Raw genomic sequence first — 24,226 nt, forward strand, 5'->3', positions numbered from 1 at the left:
AGAAGTCACATAGGAGAGAAGCCTTTTCACTGCTCCCAGTGTGGGGAGCGCTTCAGTCATACTAAAGACCTAAAGAAACATCAGCTAATTCAGCAGAGAAGCTTTACAACTGCTCTTGGTGTGGGAAGAGTTTTAAATTACTGAAAGAACATCAAAAGGCAATACACAGTGCAGTGCCAAATCATGGGACCGTATCCACAATGTGTATCAGAGTAGAACATGTGTCATAAGTGCTGAGAATAGAGACATTTTACTCCTACTTTTATGGGTGAAAATCTAATCCATGCATGAAGCCTCTTTCGTCATGAGTTCCACCTAGTGGACAGATATTTAGGAGACCTCATGAGCTGTCCTGACCAGTTAAGAGTTGCCAGCAGGTGTCATGGTAATAGAAAAAGGCAGTGGGTCAGTGGTTCCTGCACCACATGCAATTGGTTTGGAGTTGTTCAAAGGATGTTTTGATATTTCTATATGATCAATCCAGAAATAATCTAGACCTACATGCAACAGTATTTCTCGCTCTTTATACAATGATTTCACAAGGCCTATTTCTTTGTTTTTGTACATTTCACATGATATGTCTAAATATTTATAACCACTAGGCTAATTAAACATGTTTTTCTTTTGATTATTGAATGACCTACATCATGTTATTTATTCAGAGTAATCCCTTTGGAGCACAATCACATTATTAAAAATAATATATGCCTACAAATTGGGCAATTTAAGGCATCTAAGGTTTATGTTAAAGACGCAATATGCAGAAATGTACAGTGTACAGTTTTGTCTGACATAGTTGAAGTGTACCTATGATGAAAATTACAGGCCTCTCTCATCTTTTTAAGTGGGAGAACTTGCACAATTGGTGACTGACTAAATACTTTTTTTGCCCCACTGTATGAGTTGATTTTACTCTGAGCTCAGTTTGTCTGGGCAGTGTTCTAACATCATCCTAAAACGTCCTCTGAGCTGGGAGTTTTAATAGTCTTAATAGGTTTTAACAGGATTCCTAGGACCTTTTCTGAGATGCCTTGTGGACACAGACCCTGATGTCATAATGGTGTTTGTTGCCAAGCCGGTCAATTATGTGCATATCTAACTAATGTTGTCAGACAATTTTTTTCCCCTCTTCATGAAACCGGAAGTACATTTTTTTAAATATTCTAATATGAAAATGTACTAATGAGTATGAATTACGACGAGGGTCACATTTGAATTAAATTGTCTTATTCCTCCAGAAATCCATTCACTTTCTATCTGCATAAATCAATACTTTCTAAACCAAACTTCCATTGTCGCAATTTAACCAGCCAGACAGCCAGCTCCTCTTGGAAACGTTTAATTCAGGCATATTGACGTCCATTTCACCAGGATCGTGGGTTAACTTGTCAGTAACATAATGTGGAACAATAATATGATTACTTGACTCAGTAACACGGTATCATAACTAATTACACTTTGTATATGAGTAACAATAACTATAGTTGGCAATGCGTTACTTTCAGAATATACGGCGCATTCAGAAAGTATTCAGACCCTTTCCCTTTCTGCAGATTCTGTTACGTTACAGCCTTATTCTAAAATGGATTAAATGTCATGTTTTCCCTCACCAATCTACATACAATATACCCCATAATGACAAAGCAAAAAAACAGTGTTTATACATTTTTTGCACAATCTGAAAAAAAAGTCATTGAAATACCTTATTCAGACCCTTTGCTATGAGACTTGAAATTGAGCACAGGTAAATCCTGTTTCCATTGATCATCCTGGAGATGTTTCTACAACTTGATTGGAGTACACCTGTGGTAAACTCAAATGATTGGACATGATTTGGAAAGGCACACACCTATCTATATAATGTCCCACAGTTGATAGTGCATGTCAGAGCAAAAACCAAACCATGAGGTTTTAGAAATTGTACATTGAGCTCCGAGACAGGATTGTGTTGAGGCACAGATCTGGGGAAGGGTACCAAAAACATGCCTGCAGCATTGAATGTCCCTAAGAACACAGTGGCCTCCATCATTCTTAAATGGAAGAAGTTTGGAACCACCCAGACTCTTCCTAGAGCTGGCCGCCCCAGGCAAACTGAGGGGGAAAGGGGCTTTGGTCAGGGAGGTGACCAAGAACCCAATGATCACTCTGACAGAGCTCCAAAGTTCTGTGCAGAACCATCCAGAAGGACAACTATCTCTGCAGCACTAGACCAGTATGTTAGAGTGGCCAGACAGAAGCCACTCCTCAGTTAAAGCTACATGACAGCCCACTTGGAGTTTGCCAAAAGGCACCTAAAGGACTCTCAGACCATGAAAAACAAGGTTATCTGGTCTGATGAAACCAAGCGTCTGGAGGAAACCTGGCACCATTTCTACAGTGAAGCATGGTGGTGGCAGCATCAAGCTGTGGGGATGTTTTTCAGCAGCAGGGACTGTGAGACAGGCCTTTTTGCTTTGTCATTATGGGGTATTGTGTATAGATTGAGGGGGGGGGGCAATTTAATACATTTTAGAATAAGGCTGTAACGTAACAAAATGTGGAAAAAGTCAGGTAAGACAGGTAACTAACTACAATAGAAACCTTACTCACCAGAGCTCTCACATTATGAAAACCACCAAAAAAGTTCAGGACAAAGACACACACACATATATATATATATATCTATATACACACACACACACACACACACACACACACACACACACACACACACACACACACACACACACACACACACACACACACACACACACAACAACCTGCCAAATAAATTCTATACAATGTTTAGATTAAAACAGTGGAACAGGACAATGGGCACCCTCTGCTCTATATAGGTTTGACCTTTGACCAGGTAGTGCACCATATAGGGAACAGGGTGTCATTTGGGACACAGTATGGAGAGAGAAGTGTTGAGGGCGGAGCTTCACGGGGGAGTATCCCTTACCCTCGCTCTCTCAGGACTTTTACCATGTCTTTTATTTTTTGTTCTTCATCCGTTTCATTGTAGTTCATGATTATATGCAAATAAAATATACTTCAGTAAGCTCATGAGTGTGTCCCCTGTGTGTTTGGATATGTGCGTTCTTCTAAGTGTTGTTTTTGGGTATGTGTGTTTTCTGGTGTCTCCCGAGGTGCCCGGATAGAATAAACCTCTTGCCGCAGACAGGGCATGGGAAGGGTCTCTCGCCCGTGTGAATGCGCCGGTGTATCTTTAAATAGTTAGAATGGGCGAAGTTGGCCCCGCAGTCGGCACAGCTGTAAGGCCTTTCCCCCGAGTGAGACCGTTCATGAGCCCGCATATTCCCCCTCTGCGCGAAACCCTTCCCGCACACGGAGCAGCAGTGTGGTTTCTCTCCGGTATGGGTCAAGTGGTGGACTTTCAGGTCCCCAGAGCTGAAGAAGCTTTTCCCACAGTCAGAGCAGAGGTATGGTCTCTCTCCCGTGTGGCTTAGCCAGTGAGTCTTTAGGCCTCCTGACCGAGCAAAGGTCTTCCCACATTCGGTGCAGCAGTACGGTTTCTCACCCGTGTGTGTGCGTTGGTGCCGTTGCAGCTTGGACTGGTTGAAGAAGCCTATCCCGCAGTCAGCGCAGGTGTACGGTCTCTCTTCATTGTGCGTCAGCTCGTGGCTCTTCCTGTGCCCCGGCTCAGCGAAGCACTTCCCGCACTTGCAGCAAGAGTACGGTTTCTCTCCAGTATGTCCTCGCTCATGCCGAGCCAGCTTTGACGGTTTAGCAAAGATCTTGCCACAGTAAGAACAAGTGTAGTCGGGGGCCAGCTTCTTGATTCTGGTGTGGGTATTCTCATGTCTCTCTAGGTGTGATGGTCTGTCAAATGTCTTCCCACAGTCAGGACATGGATGAAGTTTCTTCGCAGCCTTCTTCTTCTGGTTCTGTGGTTGCCCTGTTGCCACGGTCACTTCTGGAAGATAGTCTGGGTCCAACTTTATCCTGTCTCCTATACAGATTGAATAAGACAGACAAATAGGTTAATACTTCATTTTTATTGAAGACCGTTCAGCAAGAGGAGACAGACAAGCACCTGGGCAGAACACTGAGAAAGGATTGTAGCGGGTGGGGATTAAACCCTGGTCTGCAGTGGGGAGAACAGTGAAAGGGGATTAAACCCTGGTCTCGAGTGGGGAGAACAGTGAAAGGGGATTAAACCCTGGTCTCCAGTGGAGAGAACAGTGAAAGGGGATTAAACCCTGGTCTCCAGTGGGGAGAACAGTGAAAGTGGATTAAACCCTGGTCTTGAGTGGGGAGAACAGTGAAAGGGGATTAAAACCTGGTCTCCATTGGGGAGAACAGTGAAAGGGGATTAAACTCTGGTCTCAGGTGGGGAGAACAGTGAAAGGGGATTAAACCCTGGTCTCCAGTGGGGAGAACAGTGAAAGGGGATTAAAGCCTGGTCTGCAGTGGGGAGAACAGTGAAAGGGGATTAAACCCTGGTCTCCATTGGGGAGAACAGTGAAAGGGGATTAAACCCTGGTCTGCAGTGGGGAGAACAGTGAAAGGGGATTAAACCCTGGTCTCCAGTGGGGAGAACAGTTAAAGGGGATTAAACCCTGGTCTGCAGTGGGGAGAAGAGTGAAAGGGGATTAAACCCTGGTCTCCAGTGGAGAGAACAGTGAAAGGGGATTAAACCCTGGTCTCCAGTGGGGAGAACAGTGAAAGTGGATTAAACCCTGGTCTGCAGTGGGGAGAACAGTGAAAGGGGATTAAACCCTGGTCTCCAGTGGGGAGAACAGTTAAAGGGGATTAAACTCTGGTCTGCAGTGGGGAGAACAGTGAAAGGGGATTAAACCCTGGTCTCGAGTGGGGAGAACAGTGAAAGGGGATTAAACCCTGGTCTGCAGTGAGGAAAACAGTGAAAGGGGATTAAACCCTGGTCTCCATTGGGGAGAACAGTTAAAGGGGATTAAACCCTGGTCTGCAGTGAGGAGAACAGTGAAAGGGGATTAAACCCTGGTCTCGAGTGGGGAGAACAGTGAAAGGGAATTAAACCCTGGTTTCCATTGGGGAGAACAGTGAAAGGGGATTAAACTCTGGTCTCAGGTGGGGAGAACAGTGAAAGGGGATTAAACCCTGGTCTCCAGTGGGGAGAACAGTGAAAGGGGATTAAACCCTGGTCTGCAGTGGGGAGAACAGTGAAAGGGGATTAAACCCTGGTCTCGAGTGGGGAGAACAGTGAAAGGGGATTAAACCCTGGTCTGCAGTGAGGAGAACAGTGAAAGGGGATTAAACCCTGGTCTCCATTGGGGAGAACAGTTAAAGGGGATTAAACCCTGGTCTGCAGTGGGGAGAACAGTGAAAGGGGATTAAACCCTGGTATCGAGTGGGGAGAACAGTGAAAGGGGATTAAACCCTGGTCTCCATTGGGGAGAACAGTTAAAGGGGATTAAACCCTGGTCTGCAGTGGGGAGAACAGTGAAAGGGGATTAAACCCTGGTCTCGAGTGGGGAGAACAGTGAAAGGGGATTAAACCCTGGTCTGCAGTGGGGAGAACAGTGAAAGGGGATTAAACCCTGGTCTCCAGTGGAGAGAACAGTGAAAGGGGATTAAACCCTGGTCTCCAGTGGGGAGAACAGTGAAAGTGGATTAAACCCTGGTCTTGAGTGGGGAGAACAGTGAAAGGGGATTAAAACCTGGTCTCCATTGGGGAGAACAGTGAAAGGGGATTCAAACCTGGTCTCCATTGGGGAGAACAGTGAAAGGGGATTAAACTCTGGTCTCGGGTGGGGAGAACAGTGAAAGGGGATTAAACCCTGGTCTCCAGTGGGGAGAACAGTGAAAGGGGATTAAACTCTGGTCTCAGGTGGGGAGAACAGTGAAAGGGGATTAAACCCTGGTCTGCAGTGGGGAGAAGAGTGAAAGGGGATTAAACCCTGGTCTCCAGTGGAGAGAACAGTGAAAGGGGATTAAACCCTGGTCTCCAGTGGGGAGAACAGTGAAAGTGGATTAAACCCTGGTCTGCAGTGGGGAGAACAGTGAAAGGGGATTAAACCCTGGTCTCCAGTGGGGAGAACAGTTAAAGGGGATTAAACTCTGGTCTGCAGTGGGGAGAACAGTGAAAGGGGATTAAACCCTGGTCTCGAGTGGGGAGAACAGTGAAAGGGGATTAAACCCTGGTCTGCAGTGAGGAAAACAGTGAAAGGGGATTAAACCCTGGTCTCCATTGGGGAGAACAGTTAAAGGGGATTAAACCCTGGTCTGCAGTGAGGAGAACAGTGAAAGGGGATTAAACCCTGGTCTCGAGTGGGGAGAACAGTGAAAGGGAATTAAACCCTGGTTTCCATTGGGGAGAACAGTGAAAGGGGATTAAACTCTGGTCTCAGGTGGGGAGAACAGTGAAAGGGGATTAAACCCTGGTCTCCAGTGGGGAGAACAGTGAAAGGGGATTAAACCCTGGTCTGCAGTGGGGAGAACAGTGAAAGGGGATTAAACCCTGGTCTCGAGTGGGGAGAACAGTGAAAGGGGATTAAACCCTGGTCTGCAGTGAGGAGAACAGTGAAAGGGGATTAAACCCTGGTCTCCATTGGGGAGAACAGTTAAAGGGGATTAAACCCTGGTCTGCAGTGGGGAGAACAGTGAAAGGGGATTAAACCCTGGTATCGAGTGGGGAGAACAGTGAAAGGGGATTAAACCCTGGTCTCCATTGGGGAGAACAGTTAAAGGGGATTAAACCCTGGTCTGCAGTGGGGAGAACAGTGAAAGGGGATTAAACCCTGGTCTCCAGTGGGGAGAACAGTTAAAGGGGATCAAACCCTGGTCTGCAGTGGGGAGAACAGTGAAAGGGGATTAAACCCTGGTCTCCAGTGGAGAGAACAGTGAAAGGGGATTAAACCCTGGTCTCCAGTGGGGAGAACAGTGAAAGTGGATTAAACCCTGGTCTTGAGTGGGGAGAACAGTGAAAGGGGATTAAAACCTGGTCTCCATTGGGGAGAACAGTGAAAGGGGATTAAACTCTGGTCTCAGGTGAGGAGAACAGTGAAAGGGGATTAAACCCTGGTCTGCAGTGGGGAGAACAGTGAAAGGGGATTAAACCCTGGTCTCGAGTGGGGAGAACAGTGAAAGGGGATTAAACCCTGGTCTGCAGTGGGGAGAACAGTGAAAGGGGATTAAACCCTGGTCTCCAGTGGAGAGAACAGTGAAAGGGGATTAAACCCTGGTCTCCAGTGGGGAGAACAGTGAAAGTGGATTAAACCCTGGTCTTGAGTGGGGAGAACAGTGAAAGGGGATTAAAACCTGGTCTCCATTGGGGAGAACAGTGAAAGGGGATTCAAACCTGGTCTCCATTGGGGAGAACAGTGAAAGGGGATTAAACTCTGGTCTCGGGTGGGGAGAACAGTGAAAGGGGATTAAACCCTGGTCTCCAGTGGGGAGAACAGTGAAAGGGGATTAAACTCTGGTCTCAGGTGGGGAGAACAGTGAAAGGGGATTAAACCCTGGTCTGCGGTGGGGAGAACAGTGAAAGGGGATTAAACCCTGGTCTCGAGTGGGGAGAACAGTGAAAGGGGATTAAACCCTGGTCTGCAGTGAGGAGAACAGTGAAAGGGGATTAAAACCTGGTCTCCATTGGGGAGAACAGTTAAAGGGGATTAAACCCTGGTCTGCAGTGGGGAGAACAGTGAAAGGGGATTAAACCCTGGTCTCGAGTGGGGAGAACAGTGAAAGGGGATTAAACCCTGGTCTCCATTGGGGAGAACAGTTAAAGGGGATTAAACCCTGGTCTGCAGTGGGGAGAACAGTGAAAGGGGATTAAACCCTGGTCTCCAGTGGGGAGAACAGTTAAAGGGGATTAAACCCTGGTCTGCAGTGGGGAGAAGAGTGAAAGGGGATTAAACCCTGGTCTCCAGTGGAGAGAACAGTGAAAGGGGATTAAACCCTGGTCTCCAGTGGGGAGAACAGTGAAAGTGGATTAAACCCTGGTCTGCAGTGGGGAGAACAGTGAAAGGGGATTAAACCCTGGTCTCCAGTGGGGAGAACAGTTAAAGGGGATTAAACCCTGGTCTCCAGTGGAGAGAACAGTGAAAGGGGATTAAACCCTGGTCTCCAGTGGGGAGAACAGTGAAAGTGGATTAAACCCTGGTCTTGAGTGGGGAGAACAGTGAAAGGGGATTAAAACCTGGTCTCCATTGGGGAGAACAGTGAAAGGGGATTAAACTCTGGTCTCAGGTGGGGAGAACAGTGAAAGGGGATTAAACCCTGGTCTCCAGTGGGGAGAACAGTGAAAGGGGATTAAACCCTGGTCTCCAGTGGGGAGAACAGTTAAAGGGGATTAAACCCTGGTCTGCAGTGGGGAGAACAGTGAAAGGGGATTAAACCCTGGTCTCCAGTGGGGAGAACAGTGAAAGGGGATTAAAACCTGGTCTCCATTGGGGAGAACAGTGAAAGGGGATTCAACTCTGGTCTCAGGTGGGGAGAACAGTGAAAGGGGATTAAACCCTGGTCTCCATTGGGGAGAACAGTGAAAGGGGATTCAACTCTGGTCTCAGGTGGGGAGAACAGTGAAAGGGGATTAAACCCTGGTCTCCAGTGGGGAGTCATACATGTGAGGTCCCGGGAGTTTTGACACTCAATCACGGCTATGCACAGATTATTACTTTATTGTTCCTAGAGGGGGGTAATGTTGTACGGTGTACAGAAACTTCTGTACTATATGAAAAATGGTTCGGTACTAGAATTTTTGGACCTTTCGCTACTTCTGCCATGTGTCTCACGTGTGTACTGATTGAGAGGGTTGAGTCTAGTAATTTGTCTGAATCTTCTCACGGCCTCAGTAGCTAGCTAGGTTAATTGCGCACGCGATGGGGAATCATCTAACACCACGCAAGCTACTTTTGAGAAGCGGAGAGAGAGAGAGAATGCCAACAGCATGGCTTCTTCTAACAAAAACATCAAACCGGTATCTCCACGCCCACAACTTGTTGACAAAACTGACACCGGACTCAAACTATGGGAATACTTTGTTTACAGAGCAGATGAGGGCCAGCCCAACAAAACATCTCAGCAAAAGGTGTTACAAAACAGCGCAGTGCAAGGGAGGTTTAGTTCCAAAATGACCCTGGGTTGAATTGGGCTGGGTCCCACCTATGATCCAAATGAGAGCCAGTTGGAGCTGAGACCCTTGCGTACCAGGGGACAACTGGCCACCTGGGGTAACTGGCCCCCGCCCCCTGTAATTCACATTAAGACCATAAGATGTCACCAAATTATTTTCCCACTGCTCTTGCTCAACAAAAAGTGCCCTCTGTCATCACAACTTTTAGATATTTAAACAAAAACGATTTTGTGGTAAGTTGTTATAATTTTTGTACATTTTTTTAAAAGTTGTAGATATATTCCAATGTTAGATCTATAATTGTTAAAATAAAATAAAATACAAGTAGGAAAGGCTTGAGATGCAGTGTCCTCCACTAATATTGGCACCCTTGGTAAATATGAGAAAAACGGGCTGTGAAAATGTTTTTATTGTTTATCCTCTTGGTCTTTCAATCAAAATACTCACAAAAATCCAACCTTTAAAGTAAAATAATTGAAAGAAAAAATACAATTCTTATCATCAAACAAATGTTCTCAAATATGTGTGTCACAATTATTGGCACCATTTCAATCAATACTTAGTGCAACCTCCCTGTGCAAAGATACCAGCTCTGAGTCTTCTCCTAGAATGCGTAATAAGGTTTAAGAACACATGGCAAGAGATCTGAGACCATTCCTCCATTTAGAATCTCTCCAGATCCTTCAGAGTCGAGGTGTACGCTCGTGGACTCTCCTCTTTAGCTCATCCCTCAGGTTTTCTATGGGGTTTATTTAGGTCAGGAGACTGGGATGGCTTTGGTAAGACCTTGATTTTGTTGTCAGTGAACCATTTGTGTTGATTTTGAGTTGTGCTTTGGATCATTGTCCTGCTGGAAGATCCAACCACGGCCCAGTTTAAGCTTCCTAGCAGAGGCAATTAGGTTTTGATCTAATATCCGCTGGTACATGGAGTCCATGATATCATGTATCCTAACAAGTTGTCCTGGGCCTTTGGAAGAAAAACAGCCCACAACATACTTCACAGTAGGGATGAGGTACTTTTCTGAATGGATATCTTTCTGTCTACGCCAAACCCACATCTGGTGTTTGTTCCCAGAAAGCTCATCTATTTTGGTCCCATTGAAAGTTCCATTAACTTTGGCAAATTGTAGGTGCTTGAGTTTGTTGTTTGATGACAGCAAAGGCTTTTTTTAATGGCAACTCTCCCAAACAACTTGTGGTTATGTAGGTGGTGTCTGATCGTAGTTTTGGAGACTTTCTGACCCCAAGACCCAATTAAGGTCTGCAATTCTCCAGCTGTGATCCTTGGACATTTTTGGGCCACTCGAACCATCCTCCTCACTGTGTGTGGGGTCAATATAGAAACACGTCCTCTTCCAGGCCGATTTGTTAACATCTCCAGTTGCTTTAAACTTCTTAATTATCACCCTGATAGTGGAAATGGTCATTTTCAACCGTTGAGCTATTTTCTAATAGCCATTTCCTGATTTGTTCAGCATGACAACCTTTTGTCGCACATCATTACTGTATTCTCGGATCTTTCACATAGTGGTGGATGACTATGTGAACTTGGCCTGTGTGTCACCACATATTTATACCCCAGTGAAACAGGAAGTCGTGGCTTACCTCTTAAGTGTTCCTAATCACTCAGGTTATCTTAAATGTAGCATATGAATGGGAATATACGTCAGTTAGATTTTACTCATAAGAATCTCTAGGGGTGCCAATAATTGTGGCACACGTTTCAGAGCAAAATATTAATTTCACATTTGAATTTTTATTATTTTACTTCAATTAAAAAGGTTTGATTTTTGTGGATATTTTGAATGAAAGACCAAGAGGATAAACAGCAAATAAATGTTTCTCAAAGCCCTTTTTGCTCATATTTACCCAGAGTGCCAATATTAGTGGAGGGCACTGTAAATAATCCACTTGTTTAAGAGAGAAACATGTAGATAATAATAAAAACTGTTGCGTTAAATAGCAGATGTGTCTACTCTGGTATTGGCATGTGCGCTCTAGCCAACAGCCTGATACAGTGCGGATAAACTGTGTGAGTAGGGTAGTCTACAATAATACATTATTATGGATAAGAGCTAGAATATTTGTATTTGTCTATATTTATTGGAAAGGAGCATCAAGCTCATCACCGTGCACTTTCACCACCCTGTTCCTAACTTACCTAGCCTAATAAATTGCATGGTTTCCCGAGTCATAGTGAGAGGATCACACACCATATATCATCACGTGACTCCAAGTTTACAATCGATATGATGGTTATTATATAAATATTTGCGCATAAAAGGCGTTTCCACTACCATTTCTCGCATAATTAACTTTACCGACAAAGATCCCACCATGTCGAACGAACAAATGATCTGTCTGCATTAGTAAAAATGTACCAAAACTTCCAGTTTCCATCAGAGCTGTCGTGACTGACTTTCATACCGTATGAATAGGACTTTACGCGCATAAAACATGTGTATGGGAAACGTGGTTAGTGTAGAACATTCTTAATGCAGTCACGGGAAAACACTTTTGAAAGCAGTTTTGATGGCCACTGTTAAGAGGAGAATCACTGAGCTTTCTAGTGTTACTAGGCTACAATTTCTCAAAGCCCAAAAATGAGTAGGCCTAAAATGGACCATTTTTAGAACTATGGTTTTTAGCAGTGGTATGGTTTATGCACGTTAGCGCTCGCCAATGGAGTTGAATCCATAGATAAGACCGGGGCTAAATGTAACAAGGGTCAGGTGTAACAGGTAGGTCTACATTAAATTCACCTTCCTTGGTTGGCTGAGTGCCAGTGGATATTTTTGGGGGGTACATTCAAGTCAGCAATATTTATTTATGTTACCTTTATTTAACTAGGCAAGTCAGTTTATAACACATGTTTATTTACATAAACAGCCTACCAAAAGGCCTCCTGTAGGGACCTAGGCTGGGATTAAATATATATATAGGACAAAACACACATCATGACGCCAGAACACTACATAAAGAGAGACCTAAGACAACAACACAGCATGGCAGCAACACAACATGACAACAACACAACACAACATGGCAGCAACACAACATGACAGCAACACAACATGACAACAGCACAAGGTGGTAGCAGCACAAAACATGGTACAAACATTATTGGGCATAGACAATACATCAAATGTAGCAACAAGACCCCTTGACTTTTTCCACATTTTGTTATGTTACAGCCTTATCCTAAAATTGATTAAATAAATAAAAACCTCAGCAATCTACACACAATGCCCCATAGTGACAAAGAGAAAACAGAGTTTTACACATTTTTGCAAATGTATTAAAAATAAAAAACATTATTTACATACATTATTTACATAAGTATTCAGACCCTTTGCTATGAGACTCGAAATTGAGCTCAGGTGCATCCTGTTTCCATTGATCAACCTTGAGATGTTTCTACAACTTGATTGGAGTCCACCTGTGGTAAATTCGATGGATTGGAAATTATTTGGAAAGGCACACACCGGTCTATATAATGTCCCACAGTTGACAGTGCATGTCAGAGTAAAAACCAAACCATGAGGTCAACGGAATTGTCCGTAGAGCTCCGAGACAGGATTGTGTCGAGGCACAGATCTGGGGAAGGGTGCCAAAAAATGTCTGCAGAAATAAAGGTCCCCAAGAACACAGTGGCCTCCATCATTCTTAAATGGAAGAAGTTTGGACCCACCAAGACTCTTCCTAGAGCCGGCCACCTGGCCAAACTGAGCAATCGGGGGAGAGGGGCCACTCTGACAGAGTTCTATAGTTCCTCTGTGGAGATGGGGGAACCTTCCAGAAGGAAAACTATCTCTGCAGCACTCCACCAACCAGGCCTTTATGGTAGAGTGGCCAGACGGAAGCCACTCCTCAGTAAAAGGCACATGACAGCTCGCTTGGTGTTTGCCAAAAGGCACAAAGCCTCTCAGACCACGAGAAACAAGATTCTCTCTTCTGATGAAACCAAGATTGAACTCTTTGGCCTGAATGCCAAGCATCACGTCTGGAGGAAACCTGGCACCATCCCTACGGTGAAGCATGGTGGTGGCAGCATCATGCTATGGGGATGTTTTTCAGTGGCAGAGACTGGAGACTAGTCAGGATAGATGTAAAGATGAACGGTGCTAAGTACAGAGAGATCCTTAAATTCTTTGGAATAGGGGGCAGCATTTTCACTTTTGTTGAATAGCGTGCCCAGAGTAAACTGCCTCCTACTCTGTCCCAGATGCTAATATATGCATATTATTATTCATATTGGATAGAAAACACTGAAGTTTCTAATACTGTTTGAATGATGTATGTGAGTATAACAGAACTCATATGGCAGGCAAAAACCTGAGAAAAAATCCAAACAGGAAGTGGGAAATCTGAGGTTTGTAGTTTTTGATCTCAGCCCCTGTCGAATACACAGTGGGATATGGGTTATTTTGCACTTCCTAAGGCTTCCACTAGATGTCAACCGTCTTTAGAACGTTGTTTCAGGCTTCTACAGGGAAGGGGGGCCGGATGAGAGTTGTTTGACTAAGGGGTCTGGCAGCAACCTCGTTCTCAGTCACATGAGAGGTATCTCTCATTCCATTGCTTTTCGACAGACAATGGAATTCTCTGGTTGGAACATTATTGAACATTTATGATAAAAACATCCTTACTTGTCCTTAGTTTGACAAGTTTCTTCGACCTGTAATATAACTTTTTGAACTTTTCGTCCGACTGGACCTGAACGGGCATTTGGATTTGTTTACCAAACGCTCTAACAAAAGAAGCTATTTGGGCATAAATGATGGACATTATCGAACAAAAGAAACATTTATTGTGGAACTGCGATTCCTGGGAGTGCATTCTGAAGAAGATCATCAAAGGTAAGTGAATATTTATAATGCTATTTTTGACTAATGTTGACTGCGCAACATGGCATTTTTACATTTTTATTTTGGCTGGTTTGGGCTCTGAGCACCGTATTCAGATTATGCTTTTTCCGTAAAGTTCTTTTGAAATCTGACACAGTGGTTGCATTAAGGAGAAGTGTATCTAAAGTTCCATGCATAACACTTGAATTTTCATCAACATTTATAATGAGTTTTTCTGTGAATTCATGTGGCTCTCTGCACAATCACCGCATGTTTTAGAACAACTGAACCAATGTAAAATGAGATTGTTTGATATAAATATGCACTTTATCGAACAAAACATACACAATAATGTAACATGAAATCCTATGAGTGTCATCTGATAAAGATCATCAAAGGTTAGTGATTAATTTTATCTCTATTTGTGCTTTTTGTGACTCCTCTCTAAAATGGTGTCAAATACTTGTATGTTTGAGGAATTAGATTTATGAGATTTCTGTTGATTTGTATTTGTTGCCCTGCAATTTCATTGGCTGTTGGCGAGGGGTTCCCCAGTCCTAGACAGGTTAATGAAAACCAGCTCCAGAGTGCTCAGGACCTCAAACTGGGGCGAAGTTTCACCTTCCAACAGGACAACGACCCTAAGCACACAGCCAAGACAACAGAGGAGTGGCTTCGGGACAAGTCTCTAAATGTCCTTGAATGGCCCAGAGTCCGGACTTGAAAACCGATCGAACAACTCTGGATTGACCTGAAAATAGCTGTGCAGCAATGCTCCCCATCCAACCTGAGAGCTTGAGAAGATCTGCAGAGAAGAATGGGAGAAACTGCCCAAATACAGGGGTGCTTGTAGCGTCATACCCAAGAACACTTAAGGCTGTAAAACGCTGCAAAAGGTGCTCCAACAAAGTACTGAGTAAAGGGTTTGAATAATTATGTAAATGTGATATTATTTTAATTTCAAAAAAATGTAAACTGTTTTTGCTTTGTCATTATGAGGTATTGTGTGTTGATTGATGAGGGGGAAAACAGTTGAATACATTTTAGAATAAGGCTGTAACCTAACAAATTTTGGAAAAAGTCAAGGGGTCTGAATACTTTCTGAAGGCATTGTATGTGCTTTTGTCAGTATTATATTGTTAAGGCTAGTATATTATATCACCCACCAATGCACTCATAACTTAGCTATGACAGCTATATATTTCAACTAGCTACGTAGCTTGCTCGCCTGGGTCTGCTAGTCGTGTTGCTAGCCAGCCAGCAGCCCTTGGCAGAGCATTGCACCATGGGAGGTGAAATTCATTCTGGGAATCGTAGTATGCTGTGTGGACCATAGAATCCATTCTATTTCTCCGGTGTGTGGACTAGGGCAAGACAAGAGCGTCAAAGGGTTTTTATTTTTTGTTTTGGAACTAAACTATTACATTTTACATACAATTATTTAGCTGATTAATGTAATTTGACCCAATATTATGACCATAGATGAGCAAAATAAGCCTGATATGTATGAAATTACATGTTAAAACAGTTTAGCTTTAATTGTACAATTATATAGTATGCTCTGAGTCTCATATGGTTTTGCAGAAGGACAATTAAAGATTATTCTGTTATTAAACATGGTGCTTTAAAAAAATATATATAAATTCAATTTCGAACAACAGTTAAACATATTGTAAAAAATGTTTTTGCTGTGGTTTCGGTATCGTTTCGTATCGAGTATCATTTCCGTATTGAGTATCGTGATACAAAATTCTGGCATTGTGACATCACTAGAGGGGCGTATTACGTTCCAGCTGCAGACAAACACACAGACAGTCATTGTAAATAAGACTTTGTTCTAAATTCACATAACTGGCTAAAAAATAAACCAGAATAAACAATACAAGCCAAAAAATTTATGTCAAAGTGCCATGGTTAACAATGAGACAGAGCAAATCTCTCTCAAAAAAGTGTAACAATCCCACACTAGAACAGAGGGCAGGCATGTCTGTCTTGTTTTACTGTGTAGTTTTAGAATTGATTTAGAATACCAGTTGTTTCCGCCAAAATTAGCACCTAGATCTAGACGCACTGCTCTGCACAGGAGTTTCTCTCTTTTTCTGAAGAGCAAATCTCTCGTTCTGTGTCTTCACCAGTTTTTCTGCAGATTAATTCGCTCAAGTAACTAAGCTTGATAATTTGCAAGCTAGTTTTAGTTAAATGGCCAAGTATCCTGTTAGGATTCCAGCCCAAAACCAAATCCATCAAACTGCCTGATAATCACAGACCAGCGTCCGCATTCACAAAGCGTCTCAGTGTACCAGCGCTGATCTAGGATAATTTTTGCCTTTTAGATCATAATGAATAAGATTATGTGGACCGGGAGCACCTGGTCTTAGATCAACACTCTTAACCTACCACCAGTTTTTTATTATTTATTGCAGACAGCACCTTGCCGTTTGTATTTCAACGAACATTGTATGGAAAATATAAGGGAAAATACAACTGAGAAATCACACTGTCATTCAGTGGAGGCTGCTGAGGGGAGGACGGCTCATAATAATGGCTGGAACGGTGGAACGGAGCCAATGGAATGGCATCAAACACATAGAAACCATGTGTTTGATTTATTTGATACCATCCCACTAATTCTGCTCCAGCCATTACCACGAGCCCATCCTCCCCACTTAAGGTGGCACCAACCTCCTGTGCTGTCATCGTCCCTGACGATGGCCATGCTGCCGAAACACGCCGAGCTTTTAAATCTTTGTTCTATTGAACATGCCATAACAATAAATGCATTTTAATGATATGAAGAGTGTCTTGGTCCTTGTTTCTTTGATGACCTATCTAACCGCTCTGCCAAAGAGCACCTATCTAACCGCTCTGCCAAAGAGCACCTATCTAACCGCTCTGCCAAAGAGCACCTATCTAACCGCTCTGCCAAAGAGCACCTATCTAACCGCTCTGCCAAAGAGCACCTATCTTACCGCTCTACCAAAGAGCACCTATCTAACCGCTCTGCCAAAGAGCACCTATCTAACCGCTCTGCCAAAGAGCACCTATCTAACCGCTCTACCAAAGAGCACCTATCTAACCGCTCTACCAAAGAGCACCTATCTAACCGCTCTACCAAAGAGCACCTATCTAACCGCTCTACCAAAGAGCACCTATCTAACCACTCTACCAAAGAGCACCTATCTTACCGCTCTACCAAAGAGCACCTATCTAACCGCTCTACCAAAGAGCACCTATCTAACCGCTCTACCAAAGAGCACCTATCTAACCGCTCTACCAAAGAGCACCTATCTTACCGCTCTACCAAAGAGCACCTATCTTACCGCTCTACCAAAGAGCACCTATCTAACCGCTCTACCAAAGAGCACCTATCTTACCGCTCTACCAAAGTGCACCTATCTTACCGCTCTACCAAAGAGCACCTATCTTACCGCTCTACCAAAGAGCACCTATCTAACCGCTCTACCACAGAGCACCTATCTAACCGCTCTACCACAGAGCACCTATCTAACCGCTCTGCCAAAGAGCACCTATCTAACCGCTCTGCCAAAGAGCACCTATCTAACCGCTCTGCCAAAGAGCACCTATCTAACAAATCACACTGTATCAGACAGATCATGATGTTGTTGTGATATCAACATTATTATGACACTAACTTTCTCCCGACACCTCACAGGCCCACCTACAACGGGTGGATTCAGTGACATGAAACAATCTGAACGTTGCAGATAGAAATGGAATGAAAGGAGTTGACGTGATTCCCTTCCCTCAAGGTCAACTCTGGACCTCGAAGCCAGTTCCACTGCTTGTTTTCATTTTTCACCTCTAACCAGGGCTGCTGAATTATCCGGTAGAGCAGAAGACCAGCAGGCTCCGGACCTCGTAGGGTAAGAGTTGAATAGCCCTGCTTATTCAATCTGACAGGCAATCATTTCTGTTTGACACCATAGATTTCTACCTGATTCGAACTTACATCCTCTGAACAGGCCTCTGGACTTACCCGAGTAAACCATTTCATCTTCCTCTGCTTCTGCTTCATCATCTTCCTCCTCCTCTTCTTTGATAATCATATTAAATCTGGGTCTTTCTGCCACGGTGAGACCTGAGAGGTGGTCTGAAATAACCAAACCAATATAATTAATTGCCAGCTGATACTGTAATGCTGGACATGCACCGTTGGGGCCCTGTGTTCCTCTAGGAACTGAAGGGAATAAGTAAGGGAGAATCTCAGTTTAATTTGCTTGATTCCTTGTCCTCTCTCCTTGCTTCTTTCTCAAAACCCATTGGATGAGGTCAGAGGTCCCTCCCCTCTGACCTTTACATCTGATAATTTTTCAGAAGGAGAGAGGATGCGAGGAATCAAGGAAATGCAATTGAGATTCTCCCTAAGTCAACATAATGCTCTGGTTAGGTCTACCTCTAGTTGGGATTCTCCCTAAGGCAACATAATGCTCTGGTTAGGCCTACCTCTAGCTGGGTTTCTCCCTGAGGCAACATAATGCTCTGGTTAGGCCTACCTCTAGTTGGGATTCTCCCTAAGGCAACATAATGCTCTGGTTAGGCCTACCTCTAGCTGGGTTTCTCCCTAAGGCAACATAATGCTCTGGTTAGGCCTACCTCTAGTTGGGATTCTCCCTAAGTCAACATCTACCTCTAGTTGCCTCTACTGTTATCTTTGATCAGTCCCGGATCCAACTCTTTTTTTTCATAGTATTCTATTCATAATCATTTTGTTCACTGCTTTATATTTGTTACACTACTAACCACTATCTCCAATAGGTGCAGATCTAGGATTTGCCTAATCTCCCCCAAGCCTCTCTCATTGGTGGGAGAAATACAAAACTGACCAAAGATCAGCGTCTAGGGCCAACTTCACGCAACATGGACTCACCTGGGTCAGCCATGTCACTATGTCCCTCCTCTTCCTCTTCCTTCACAGTCACATTGGGTTCAGGTTCTGGGGCAGTGGGACTAGGAAGGTAGTCTGATTCCGACTCAGACCCCGCGTTCTCGACAAAATCCATTTCAGAATCCTTTTGGGCTTGTAATTGTGTATTCTAGTGTAGATCCATGGTTATCTGTGGGTTCAGTGACACATGCACACAATGATATGAGGCTGATTCAAGTATTTGTGCTAGGACAGAACCAAAACCTGCACCCGGGGAGGGCCAGGACCCAGTTTGGGAAACCCTGGTTTAACAGGCATGTGCTCATGGCCTGTTAACACAGGTGTGCCTTATTGTTAATTAAGGGCGTGGCATCAGGTATAAATGTTTGGCCATGAGTTCAGTCAGGGGCTCCCCTTGATGGTGTAGGTTGGTGATGGCATTCATTTAAATCAGTTGTTTTTATAGCAATGCTCTTATTCCACCTAGAACCGGTCTTCTGTGGACACGCCCTGGACACTGTCAAGGCTGCTAATAAGGACTACTTGCATTGACCGGTTTTTATTTTTTTTAACTAACGCTCTTTCACCGACTATACACACACTCACCACATAAGCTGCTGCTACAGCTCAGTATTATGTATCTGGATGCCTAGTCATTTTACATGGTATCCCTGCACATCAACTTGGTACTGGTACTCCCTGTATATAGCCATGTTAATGTTATTCACTGTATTCATTCCTTGTGTCACTACTTCTATTTTTATAGGACCCTGTAAGTAAGCATTTCACTGTTAGAGGCAGGTGATAAATCACATTAGGATGTCTTGTTTGTTGATTGTCAGCAACTGTCACTAACCTTGGTCATTGTCTTATAGGCATACTACAAAAAGCTATTTTTATTTTACCAGGTAAGTTGACTGAGAACACATTCTCATTTACAGCAACGTCCTGAGGAATAGTTACAGGGGAGAGGAGATGAATGAGGCAATTGTAAGCTGGGGGTCATTATTGTGCATTTTGAGAATGAACAAAAAACGAAAATAAATTGTTGCAGCATATCTTTGAATTCTCATGCTCCACCCCTGATGAGAACTTGTTGTGCAATTACTTAGTGCTAGTTATTTACCAGATGACCTCACCTCTTTAAACAGGGGGCGTAGATCGGCTCACTTCAATTAATTGTGTTACAAATGCAGGTTTTTGACCGTTACACTCTAGTTTACATGTGATTGTATTATCATAGACACAAGGAGAGAAGATGGATAGTGGTGATGCTACACAATATTAGCTAACTGAGATAGCTCTCGCCGAAACTGACCCGTCCTTTTCGTAGCATTAGCCACCTAGCGTTCTGGTATATAGTGCTAGCTTGGGTGAGCACCTTTTCAATATAGCTGCGTACATTTAATTGCCCGTTAAAACAAAATTTGTTAACTAGCCAGCGAGCTGTTACTCACCTCGACTTCCCTAGCGGATGTTATGACTGGAGATCTACGTCGACATTCGATTGCTCTGGCCTGAGAGCGCAGACAAACAGGAAGTTGTTGCCTTATCGTTGATTCCCCACGACTGCAACTGTATTTTTCTCTAAATATACAATGTAAAACGAAAAAAAGTTGTCTTGTTGCTCAAGTTATCTGGACGCACAGAAGAACCACAAAGCGAAAATAAGGTGATAATATTTTAATGCCACGCAATATAGTCGTAGAGATAATTGCTAGCTATCCAGCTAACGTTAGCCAGCTAGCTATAACTACCGACAATGGGTCCGGTTAACTATAGCTACCAACGTTTATAACCGATATCTAGCTCGAACCCTACACTGAATCCCGAATTAACACACAGCTCCTTATGCACTTAGCTATGTAGCTATAACTGAGAGGATTGGATAGGAATCTGTTTGCAATACAGCAATAATTCCACCAGCCTGGCCTTTCAAAGGGCGAGATGGAGTACAGTAGTTGAGCTACTAGGCTATATTGCTTAGCTACAGCCGAACACCTATAAGATCAACACACTTCTGAGGGGTATCTTGTTTAACAATCACCTGCAGTTGAGCCCTTGACAAAGTATTTATTAAAGTAGTATCAAATTATTTTATTCTTCAGGTACAGAGGAGAACGAGTGAAAGACCTTGGAGTAGCTTACTAGAGAGCACTGAACGAATTTCAGGTGTTCAACAACTTCATCATTTCTGATACCTCGTGAGCAGGACAATATGAATCGTGAAAGAGAAACGTTGATGGATGAAATTGAAGAGAGTTTATGGACTTTAACAGAGGACAATTTACGCTCCCTTTGTGAATGCAGTGGAATAGGTGGCAAGGATGGATCCGAAATGAAAGGAAAGAATCAACGAGCACTACGGCGTAAAATCATGGAGGAAACATGGGAAAATGAGGATTTAATGAAGTCTGAGGATCGGGGAATGTCATGGTTACTCCAACTGAAAGAGGACATCAAAAGGATACAGGATGCTGGGGGTGTGGCCTCCAGACAATCAGCATCAGTGCATGTGGACGACGGAGCACAAGGAAGCTGCGGCGCAGAACGTAAAGAGGATGGAGGGAATCTTTATAGTTACCAGAACAACCCTCACCTGTCCCCCTTCCAAGAATCCCCGGGTAGTGCTTCACTTGGACTCGAAAGCAGGAAAACACTGGGGCTGAGTGGAACGGTGAAAGGAGGAGAAGAAGAGGAGGAGGAAGAAGATTTGATTGAGGCAGCAGAGAAGAGTGTTAAAAAACGCCAGCCGAAACGCACGGTGAAAAAACCCCACTGCTGCTCAGACTGTGGCAAAAGCTTCAGTCACAAAAGTCATTTGACTGTCCATCAGCACACGCACACCGGAGAGAAGCCTTACCACTGTACGCAGTGCGAGAACAGTTTCTACTGCTCATCTTATCTGATATCACACATGCGAACGCACACCGGTGAAAAGCCCTACCGCTGCTCCGACTGTGGGAAGAGGTTTGGCCAATCGAACGCCCTGAAGCTACACCGCATGCGAAGGCACACCGGCGAGCTGCCATTCTCTTGTTTGGATTGTCCAAAACGTTTCGTCACGTCGGCACACTTGAAATCCCACCAGAGAGTCCACACGGGAGAGAAGCCCTACCACTGCTCGGACTGCGGGAAGAATTTCTCCCACTCGAGCGCCCTGAGACTCCACCAGAAAACCCACAGCGGAGAGAAACCTTTCATCTGCGAATGTGGAAAGAGCTTCATTAACTGGGCCCACTTAAACTCCCATCAAAGATCCCACACCGGTGAGAAGCCTTACTGTTGCGAGCAGTGTGGCAAGTGCTTCTCTGAATCCGGCACCCTGTCAAATCATCAGAGAACTCATACTGGGGAGAAGCCTTACAGCTGTGATCAGTGTGGCGAGAGGTTCGCTCAGTCGGGATCTCTGACAATCCACCAGAGGACACACACAGGAGAGAAGCCCTACGCCTGCGATCAGTGTGAGAAGAGGTTCATTACCTCTAGCCACCTGAGACGCCACCAGAGGACTCACACTGGAGAGAAGCCTCACCTCTGTGATGAATGTGGCAAGAGCTTCACGCGGGCCGGAGCCCTGGCGAGCCACCGCAAAACACACACTGGAGAGAAACCCTACAGCTGTGATCTGTGCGGGAAGAGTTTTGTTCAGTCTGGGCAACTGACGAGCCACCAGCGCACACACACAGGAGCCAAGCCGTATGGCTGCGATCAGTGTAGTGAAAGATTCACTCAATCAGCCACCCTGGCCAATCATCAACGAACACACACGGGAGAGAAGCCCTACGGTTGTAATCTATGCGAGAAGAGCTTCGCTCAGTCGGGGCACCTAAAAAGTCACCAGAAAGCCCACGCCAGAGGAGGAATGTGTCCTCTTCCAACCCTCTCCTCTCCGACATCTGTTCCGGTACCTTCTGTAAGTTCTAAATGGTCCAAAACTCAGCTGCCGGACTCCTCAGCCACACCAAGTTCTGAAACCACATCACCAGTGTTCTATGTGAACACTGGCTACCCGCTACACACAGCACCTTCTGCTACTAAACCCCCTTATTGACCTGTTTTCTGCACCAGTGGTTGTCAAACCTCTCCTCAGGGACGTTTCGTGGATTTTGATCTATTCCAGAACTAGTACACCTGATTCAACTGGTCAACTAATCCTAAAGCCCTTGACTAGGTGAACCAGGTGATCTAGTTCAGGAATACAACAAAGTTGTGAAACGTCTGGGGGTGTCCAAGGAGAGGTTTGAGAAACACTGCTCAACACCGTGGACACTATGGGGTAGTTTCCCGGACACAGAGTATCATTTAAAAAATAATTGAATAGAGATTCTCCATTGAGCTTGTTTTTTAGTTTAGGGCTAGTGTAGTGGGGTTATATTTATCATATATGCATGTGTACCTTACATGCTACTCGTAATAAGACAGCAAAAAAAGCCCATTAAATTAATTATTTGACTCCATAAGATTAATGGCAATATGCAAGAGACTATAGTTAGTGTTACAAGACATCCTTCTATGCATGGTCAGAGAGAGAACGAGGGAGACGAAGAAACCATGGCTCATGAGAGAGAAATAAATTGAGAGAGTATCTCACCACAGCATTTCAGGAACCAAAAAAGAGAGAGGCAGTGAATGTAAGACCTTTTATAATGTCAGACTTGTTTGAATTCAAAATCTGAGTTGTTGACCAATAGCATTACTGTAAAGCTAACCTCCAATCAGATATCATACCTACAGACCTGTAAAGACAACAGAAGCTCTGCTTGTCAGAGGTCTGACAATGCGGTTGGAGAATAACACAGAGAAGACGACACAGAGGACATTCTGGCTTACAGTTGATAAGAAGGGTCTCTTCTGGGGCTGGCCTGCTCTGAACTAGTATTAAGCGTTGTCTCGGAAACTGGCTCTATGGGCCAAACAACATCATACTGACCTGTTTCAACGTCATAGAACATGTCATAGTGAACTGTGTGTGTGGAGTGGGGGATGTTTGGGTGAGTGAGTGGGGGGGGGGGGGGGGGGGGGGGGGGGTGTTGAGAGTTGTATCTTTCATGTACTCCCATTATCAATTCAATTGTTATAATGTAGAATGTTTTGACAATAGTAGGTATGTATTCATGTATTCAATTGATCAATAAATTCAACCCATTATCTTCTCAACAATGTCAGCTTATCACCTTAATTGTTTAGTACGCTTAAAAAAAAATATATATATATATATATAATCTAATATATAAAGTGCATTGAGTGTGGGAAATGTGCTCTACAAAATATAATTATTGTTATTAAAGAATTATGAAACGACTCGTGAAACTGGAATAAAGGATACATGTCTTCACCCGAAAAAACATCAGGACTCTGAGAGGTTCCTGTTCAAAGTGGGTGTCAGGTAAAAGTAGACGATGGCAGACAACAGGATTCTTAGTGAAAG

The 24,226-nt window shown here is 44.1% G+C and overlaps 2 protein-coding genes across 3 annotated transcripts; one reads left to right on the top strand and one right to left on the bottom strand.

Annotated features, from left to right (window-relative positions):
- Positions 1-1,323: 1,323 nt before the first annotated feature.
- On the bottom strand, positions 1,324-20,361 carry LOC116358887 (gastrula zinc finger protein XlCGF17.1-like). Its single transcript, XM_031811182.1, has 4 exons — positions 20,253-20,361; positions 18,799-18,985; positions 17,908-18,021; positions 1,324-3,955 (listed from the first exon to the last, which is right to left on the bottom strand). Exons 2-4 carry the CDS (start codon positions 18,929-18,931, stop codon positions 3,087-3,089), a joined length of 1,116 nt encoding a protein of 371 aa, XP_031667042.1. The 5' UTR covers positions 18,932-18,985; positions 20,253-20,361; the 3' UTR covers positions 1,324-3,086.
- On the top strand, positions 19,684-23,955 carry LOC109876453 (zinc finger protein 2-like). Of its 2 annotated transcripts, none has more exons than XM_031811181.1 (2): positions 19,684-19,703; positions 20,904-23,955. In XM_031811181.1, the coding sequence occupies exon 2, from the start codon at positions 21,014-21,016 to the stop codon at positions 22,847-22,849; it is 1,836 nt and encodes a 611-aa protein (XP_031667041.1). In that variant the 5' UTR covers positions 19,684-19,703; positions 20,904-21,013; the 3' UTR covers positions 22,850-23,955. The 2 variants fall into 2 exon arrangements, with proteins under 2 accessions (XP_031667041.1, XP_020324459.1); XM_020468870.2 differs by lacking the exon at positions 19,684-19,703 and adding an exon at positions 20,320-20,467.
- Positions 23,956-24,226: the final 271 nt, after the last annotated feature.

Source organism: Oncorhynchus kisutch, unplaced genomic scaffold (genome assembly GCF_002021735.2).
Source record: "Oncorhynchus kisutch isolate 150728-3 unplaced genomic scaffold, Okis_V2 Okis01b-Okis20b_hom, whole genome shotgun sequence".
Lineage (NCBI taxonomy): Eukaryota > Metazoa > Chordata > Actinopteri > Salmoniformes > Salmonidae > Oncorhynchus > Oncorhynchus kisutch.